The 8,287-nt window shown below is 43.7% G+C and overlaps 1 protein-coding gene across 2 annotated transcripts in view; it reads right to left on the bottom strand.

The window, feature by feature from the left end:
* The window catches only part of arvcfa (ARVCF delta catenin family member a), an 18,800-nt gene extending 10,613 nt beyond the window's left edge, over positions 1 to 8,187 (bottom strand). For both annotated transcript variants that reach the window (XM_017435757.2, XM_017435759.2), the window contains exons 1-3: positions 7,975 to 8,187; positions 2,692 to 2,868; positions 1,494 to 2,089 (exon numbers count right to left, since the gene is read on the bottom strand). In XM_017435757.2, coding sequence (XP_017291246.1) covers positions 1,494 to 2,089; positions 2,692 to 2,868; positions 7,975 to 7,995 — 794 coding nt within the window. In that variant the 5' untranslated portion in view covers positions 7,996 to 8,187. The remainder of the gene's footprint in view (positions 1 to 1,493; positions 2,090 to 2,691; positions 2,869 to 7,974) is intronic.
* Positions 8,188 to 8,287: the final 100 nt, after the last annotated feature.

Raw genomic sequence — 8,287 nt, 5'->3', positions numbered from 1 at the left:
GGGTGATTAGTGGAAGTGGGCACAGGTGAGATGATTATGGAGCTAGAGGCAGGTGTAGATGGGTGAGAAAAGGGAAGAGAGAGAGTGTGACTGAGAAGTGAATGGTGGCTGAGGCACAGGGAAGAGACAACTAAATAACAAACAATAAACTCGAACTGAAATATGAAGACAAAACATAATACAAAAACCTTACATCCTAACAATGTCCTCATTTGGAAAAGCTCTTTCTACGCTCATTCACAAGCTCATGGTTCTATTTTGGGACTCGAATAAAGCAGGATTACACGTGGAAATGAGACAATATTTAAAATCATTTTGAGTAAATATTGACACAACATGTTGCCCAGGTCTGTGTGTGTTTCTTTGTTTGTCTGTGCCGTTACCAAAATGTCTTGTGAATCCCTGATCGGATTTTGATGAAACTCTCAGAAAGTCATCAATGGGTTAACATCTACTACCGATAAACATTTGGAGTCAAGCTGATTCAAGATGGCTGCCACAGCAACTCAATCTTAGCGAATGCAAAAATGGCTGCAACTCAATCAGTTTTACAGACGCTGAGCTAATATTTGGTGTGGTAGTATTTGAGTACCATCTCCATTGCATGCTTTGAGCACAATACGTTGTGCAACATCTTTACCTAAAACCTCAGCATTAACTGTTGGCGTCAGCGCTGCTTGTCTGTTAGCAAAATATCTCATAAACCACTGGGTGGATTTCAATGAACCTCTCACAAAATAATTAATGCACTGACAGCTTCAACTGAATAACATTTGGAGTTAATCCAGTTCAAGATGGCCACCACAGCTAATTGATCGTAACCAACACAAATGTGGCTACACCTCAGTGAATTTTACAGTTACTGAGCTAAAATCTGGAGTGATAGTAGCTGACACTTATTCATGTCAAGCGCTAACAGATCATGTGAGATATTGCATGAGATTGCCCATAGTGTTAAATTCAAAGCTAACGGCGAGCGATATGCATTCTACCAAGGAATGCTAGGCCTTTAAATGTCCTTAACGCATCTCTGACCTCAAATTTCCATTGACTCTTTGTTTAACAAGCCATTTCTTTCATTACTAAGGCCGACAAATTCTACTTTCTTCCTTTCTTTCTGTGTACATATTCGGATGAGTTTTCCAGTGCAACTACATTTAACTTTGTGAAGTGTTGAGGCCTCATGTTCCTGTTTGTCTTGCATGATGTAATTTTCCTTTTTTTTTCGACATGTGAAAGCCTAACCATAATGTAAATTTGTTCTTGCTGCAGAAGACAAGAATTTAGCTACTGGAAATGGAATAACCTCCTTTTTTTTTTGAACTGAAACCCAAATTACGAACATGAATAAATTACATTCCCTTCGAAAGAGTCCATTTTAAACTCTGTCTGACCCCACATTTATTCTCCGAGGGAACAACAAAGTCCTCAGAACTCCTTCCCACAGCCTCCTCCTTTCAGGATCAATAGTGTTTCATGAAACGCCCTCCTACCTGGTTCTTGAAGGCTCCCTGAGGAGCTCCATGGTGGTAATTGGTCTGAACTGGTGGATTCCCCCGAGTGTTGGGTAACTGGCAGCTGGGTGTTCAGCCTTCATGTCCAGAGGATTTTTACTGTCCTCCTCTGTCTGGCTGCTGAGGCCCGCGGGGGCGTAGCTGTCCCTGAGGAACGGTAGGGTGTAGTGGGCCCCGGGCTGGAAGTTCTTGGTGGGCAGGTAGCCGTGGAGGCTGAAGCGGGAAAGGCTGCCGTATCCCGCGCAGATGTCGCCGCCGATGCCCCTGTAGGCGTCGGGGAGGGTGTAGACTCTGCTCTGGCTGTCGGGGTTCACGGGGTGAGGCTCGCCGGGCTGGAGTGCCAGCTGAGGTTGCGGGGTTGTGGCGGCGGCGACGGTGGTGGTCGTTGTGGTCGGCGTGGCACACTCGGAGGGCTCGCCGCTCGCCGCCTCAGGAATCAGCTGTTCAGTGGAGGTGCCGTCTTGGACCTCCTGGTCCGGCGTGTCCGACGCGACGGGGTTCTCCTGCTGCTCCTCTGGGGCTTCTTTCGTCTCACTCGGGGCCTTTCCACCCTCCTGTTCCACAACCTTGGACTCCTGCGAGGAGCACAAGGTACAACAATTATCTCTGCAAACGCAAGAGAGTCTAATTTGTCTAAGTGGTCTGCAGGGTTGCTGTCTCTCTTTAAATGCCACAAAATCGGTTTGTTGACATTCAGAGTAAAACATGTTTGGTCCTAATCTGCTTGGAATTGACTCAACATGTTTTCGAGGCATGCTCCGTGTGGTTAGCGTTTTGTATAAACTGCACGCTCCATCCCTTCCCTCATAAAAACTATTAATCATTGTCATTTCATCATATCCCTGGCTTTATGAGCCTCTAATAAATTATGCATTCTTTCTTGTTTTTGTTTTTTTTTTGTTTTTTTTTTCCTGCCAAAGAATTAAGTGAATGAGTTTAGATTGAACTCTGATGAAACAACTTGAGGTCCAGCCTGTGTTTGGAACCAGAATAAATTGGAGGAAATTTAATTTTCTGGTGTAGTAAATTGACTTTGATTTTAACTCCTTTGCTGCTAAGTGAAAGGAAACTTGTTTTTGTTTTTTTTGTTTGTTTTTTTCAGCATAAAGAACACAGCGACGTTTCAGTTTCTAAAACCTCGGTCAGTAAAATCTAAGTTAACGGGTTGGCGAGGAACCTCGGAGTCGGTCTGCTGTGGGGTGTCGGCCTCCGTGGAGCTTTCGTTGGTCGAGGTCATCACAGAGGCGGTGGAGGTGGGCGTGTCCAGTTCATCGGTGGCGGTGGGGTTTTCAGGGGTCGCCTCTTTGACCTCCTGGGACAGAGAGAGAGGCGGGGGCCCCTCCAAGCTCTGCTCCTAAACAACAAACACAGACGTGGGAACGCCATCTTTTTCTACCGTTTCGGTTCAGCACTTTAAACCGGTAAACACACGTGGAAATAAACAAACTTATATTTGCACGTCAGTACGTCGGAGTTAGAAACCTGCTGTGAGCAGAGCTCAGAGCTCATGTCATCTGCACAACAGAAAACATGATGTTTGCTCTGCAAAGCTCAATTAAACTCAAACGAGACATGAGGTGCAAAATGCATCGTGGCAAAACACAAGAACTGAGCCAGAAACACAGAAGGAGATAGATCAAAATACACAAATCAAAACCATTTATTGCAAAACACAATATTTGGCAAAATGCATTGTTTTTGCAAATGCAACACCGAAAATGAAAATGCAAACTTAAATGAAAGAAATTACCAAAAAACAAACACATGCCTGACTGATGTTTAGGTCAGATATGTCATCAGGTGCACTATTTCTCATATTGACAGCAAACAGTAGAAAATATTCCTGAAAGTTGAGAATTAATCATTTTATGCTCTGTTGGCTTCTTGTTTCCAAGCTCACTGCAGTCTGATTGAAGTTTTTGCCCTCATAACTGACCATTCTTTGAAGTTCAGAAGTCAGTTTCTATTTATCACGCATCATCAGGAAAGTCAGGCGACAATGTACCTGCCTCTGTGTGTGTGTTTGTGTGTCATTGATGTACAGTGTATAGAAACTGGATTCCAAACAGGACACCGGAAGTTGAAGCTGGAACAAGATGGTCTTAGCACAAGTTTGAAGTCCCTCCATGTAACTGGACACGACTTTCAACTTATTAAAAAAAAAAAAAAGACACCTTAGGTCGTTTTATTTCAGGTGTTGACTCTTACATAGTTCTTACCTTGCTGCATTCCTTCAATGAATTTCATTAAACTGAGTAATTACTCGTCTGTTGGAAATTAATTAAGTCAAATTGGTCAAAAGTTATTGGCCAATTGCCTCGGCACTTATTAAAACTTGCAGTTTCCATTAGGAGCCTCCTGGTTCTGATATATTTGCACAAAAACTGACAGGAAACATTTCGCAGGGAGTCTTTTGGAAATCCAGTCCCACTTGTTCTGAGTTTAGTGGGTCAACTCCACTGGTGAAAACATTACACATGGAATATTTGTCTGGTTGGTTACAGACAAGAAAAACTGAAGAAGATTGGGGGGGAAATGTCACGTTTTTGTGCCCTCGCTCCGTTATGTAAGAGTTTCTAAACCGTAAAAAAAGAAAAAAAACAGTCTGACAAAACGCATTTGCTTCGGAACGTGACTGGATGTGAGTCAGATTGTCGTTTACATGTAAGTGATTTAAATGAAACCTGAGTCCGACTCTGGAGCCAACAATCCAGCGGCTGCATTCATAAAACGGGAATATTCTGCTGTAATTCGCTCGTTTACTTCACGCTGGACTTAAACTCCCTCTTTCTTTCAACATAATGTGAGTTTTATTTGGAGGAGAAGATTAATTATTCAGCATCATGGTCTGAAAAAAAAAAAACAACCAGAGGCACTTTTTTTTTTTTCTTTTTTACAAACTCCACATTCATTTCAGAGAGTCTACAAAAGCAGAATTTACTGCCTTATTGATCTCAGTAAATAACTGATTCCCTGTTACACAATCGAGCCGTTGAGGTAAAAAAAAAACTATACAAACAGCTAATCAAGACTTTACACTTTGTTTGAAAACCATTCTTTTACCAGATGCTTCATCGTTTTTTGGGTGGTAATTTGAGTTCCTAATTACTGCACGCCACCGAAGGCTAAAGGGTGATAATGTTTCTGCACGTGTCTGTCTGTGTGTGTTCATTTGTCTGTACCGTTAGCAAAATATCTCACGAACCAGTGGGCAGATTTTAATCAGACTCTCACAAGTAATTATTGGATGTGCATCTACAATTGATGAACTTTTGGAGTCAACTTGATTCAAGATGGCCGTCGCAGCCGATCAACACAAAAATGGCTGTGCCTCAGTTCACTAAGCTACAGTTCAGTGTGGTAGTAGCTGATAGTCATCGCCACGATGTAAACTGAGCGCCAACTGGTCTCAATATTACCTGAGACTGCGCAGATTTTAATCTACAAGGTTTGACCACAATGGTTATAACATTATCCCTTTTAATCATAAGATTTTCATTTAGAACATAAAAGGCAATGGGCGATATGCATTCCTTCAAGCAATACCAGGCATTTAATTTATTATCTTGACTGTAGTTTTTGAGATATTTGACACAAATGCGTTTGTAATGTATCCCGAGCATTCACATATGGGCCATGCAGGAGGATAAAAAGCAGACATGCTGCGTTAAATCCCTGCAAATTCTCCCTTTTCGGATGCTGTGGCGTTTAAACGCTGAATCAACTGAACTCAGCTGCATTAAATTAGGCTGCGAGTGAACGGCTGACTGAATGTGGAGAGGCAACGAGCCGAAGTTTTAAACACCTCGCCAGGCACAAGAGCCCTCTCATATCCATGCACAGGGAAACGTGTCAGAGGAAAGAGGAGATAAAAAGGGTCACCGGGGAGAAACTGGCAGAGGGGAGATGATCCTGGCTCGATCACCTCAGGGGGGGTGGGGAGGTGGAGGTTGATTGGATATTGTTAGGCAGCACTAAGTGAATGCCTGGCCAGAAGACAGGCGAGGTGCCACTGTCCTCTACACACAGCATGATTAAGGATTTGGAGGCTGATAACAGGCTGGACATGGGCCTGTGTGCTGCTTCTGTCTGATTCAGGCTCCAGGGAAGGCCAAGCCGCTGTGAGTCAAAGCTTATTTAAATAACTCGCTGCACCATTACTGACTGGAGCCAAATGGGTCAAGATGATGGCTCTGAATGTGACTTGGCTTGAAGAAAGAAAAAAAACTAAAGCGGCACATGGACGGTGAAGCTGCGCAAGGAGGCAGAGTGACGCCATTAGCATCTGGCGACGAGGCCAGCTGCAGGTGTGGCTTTATTTTAGGAGCCGTGAAGTCCGATCAAACGGTGGGACGAGTTCAGTGACAGCTTCGACGTCACGTCTGACACAAGTTGTGACTCCAGTCTGTCCCAAATCCAATTAAAAGGATAGTTCAGATCGTTTGAAGGGGAGTTCTGTGGAAAGGTCATGAACAGCTGATATCTTACCTGTTGAAGGTAGCTCTTTGAACAACCTCTGATTGGAAAACTCGAGATGAGTTCTGACCAGATAGGTCAACTAACAGCTAACTCCGGCGGATTGCTTCTGTCTTAAAACAACTTTGGCCTCAAAAAATACCAAGTCATTTATTTGAGTGCTATTTTTTAAACTTTTACACTGTTATTGATTTTTGTATGACATGTTTATTCCAGCAGAAACAGCACGATATCTCTGCCAGGGGCTTCCCAGGCTGCACCAGAAGTGCTACAGCTGCTGCTGCTGCTGCTGCTGCTGCTGCTATGTGTGAATAAACTTGTAATGCAAAAAATCAACAGTGGTGTAAAGGTTTAGAAAATAGCATTTGCAGAAACCGCTGTAAAACTTCAGAGTTTGGAGGTGCTTTAAGATGGCTTAAACTAGCCTATAGCTCATCAGTCTGGCAAAACTTAAACTTCATTGGTGCGGTCCATTTTTACTCAAAATGCCAGAATTTCTGAGTTCCAATTTGCAAAATCAAACCGAAACACCCCCTGAAGCCGCCGGCCCCAACCTCAAAATCCAATATGGCTTCTGAGCGCATGAGATATTTTATACATTCTCACTTCTGTCAGTTTGAATTCCAACAGAACTATGGATGAATGGAGGTTTTGTTTGAACATTTGAATTCAAAAAGAACAACTAATTACAAAAGAAAATATCTACAATATCATTTCAAAATGCTCCAAAAGAGAAGGATGAAGCAAAAGCTTTTAGGAATATATCCCACCCCTTCTACACGATTCAGCAGCCAAAATGATGAGTTCACTTCTTTGTTTTGTTGATCCTAACTATATATATATATATATATATATATATATATATATATATATAAACATACTGTATGTGCATACACACACACACATATACCTGGTACACACAAACATGTTCATATGCACATATATACACACATAGTTCTTCCTTCCTGTACCTCATAAAAAAACAAACCAATCTGGACTATCTACAGCAGGTAAGATAGTAACTGTTCATAACCTTTCCCACTTCAAAATATCTTAACCACTGCTATAGGAGAGACCAAATTGTTTGGAAAATGGCCACCAGCTTCTCTGGCTGGGACAGGAGGTTTGCAGGGCTGAAACAGTGACCCCTTCAAGCAGGTGACCAAAACAAAAGCCGTCGGCCCAGTGACGTCAGCAAACATGAGCTGCAACTTTTTGTCAACGCTGGTCTATCGGGCTATCTGTTGAATCTGCGGCTCGCTCTCTCTCTGTTAGCCGTGCACGGCGCAAGCGTGTGCAGGCAGCTCGAAATGACACGTTTCCTGCAGGAGACGGAGGACTTCACATGCTCAAGCTGCAGAAGAAATTGCTCAAAATGGGAAAAAAAAAAAAAAAAGAAAAAACAACAGCCTGCAAAGAGGAGAATCCTTCTCAAAGTTTCCATCTTCCTTTCCCCTGATCAGACTCTGATCCTCAAATGGTTAAATGCTGCATGGTCAAATTTAATGTCTCACTGATACATCATGGCAACGCGCACACCAGAGTGTGTGTGTGCGTGTGCGTGTGTGTGTGTGTGTGTGTGCAGGCTACACCCCCCTCCTCCCCACACACACCCCCACCCCCCGTCAGAGGACAGGCTCCTCTCATAATGCAATCAAACTTATCCCCTTTGGACGGCTGCGTATGCGTTCGTATTCGTGCACGTGCACACGAGCGCGCGCGCACACACACACACGCACAATAATAAAGATGTTAGCGTCATGTCATCAAGGAGAGAGCGCCAAAGCAGCAGTGAGAGGCAGAGGGAGTGAGGCAACTGATGCCTCCTTAAATCACCCTGACACGGGCGGAATGCAACATTGTGGAGTGCTGGTTCACTGCAGGAAAACAATTTAAAAAAAATGATGGACAGCAAAAAAAAAAAAAAAGAAAGAAAGAGGGAGGGTATGATGGAGCAAATAGAGCCATTCCAGCACACACTTACCTCCTTGACTTCAGCAGGCATTGCCAAGTCTTTCCTGCTCCCCAACAAATAATGAACAGGACGCGTCCCTCAGTCAGGCTGTGTGTTTCTGAGGCTCTGCTGATTTGTTTCTCCTCTTTTCTTTTTGCTTTGCTTTTTTTTTTCCTCCTCTCCAGCATGTGAGGCAGTTCAAACAAGAGCAGCCATCCTTCCTCCCAGCTCCCACCAACACACGTCCGCTCCGTCCCCTCCCCTCCCAGCTCCCACTCTCTCTACCTCTCTCTCCCTCTCAAACACGCACTGGACGCGGCGCGCACACATTTGCTCGACACAG

This window comes from Kryptolebias marmoratus, linkage group LG14, assembly GCF_001649575.2.
Source record: "Kryptolebias marmoratus isolate JLee-2015 linkage group LG14, ASM164957v2, whole genome shotgun sequence".
NCBI classification, from domain to species: Eukaryota; Metazoa; Chordata; class Actinopteri; order Cyprinodontiformes; family Rivulidae; genus Kryptolebias; species Kryptolebias marmoratus.
The sequence above is the reverse complement of the archived record's forward strand: the minus strand, read 5'-3'. Positions and strand labels throughout refer to the sequence as shown.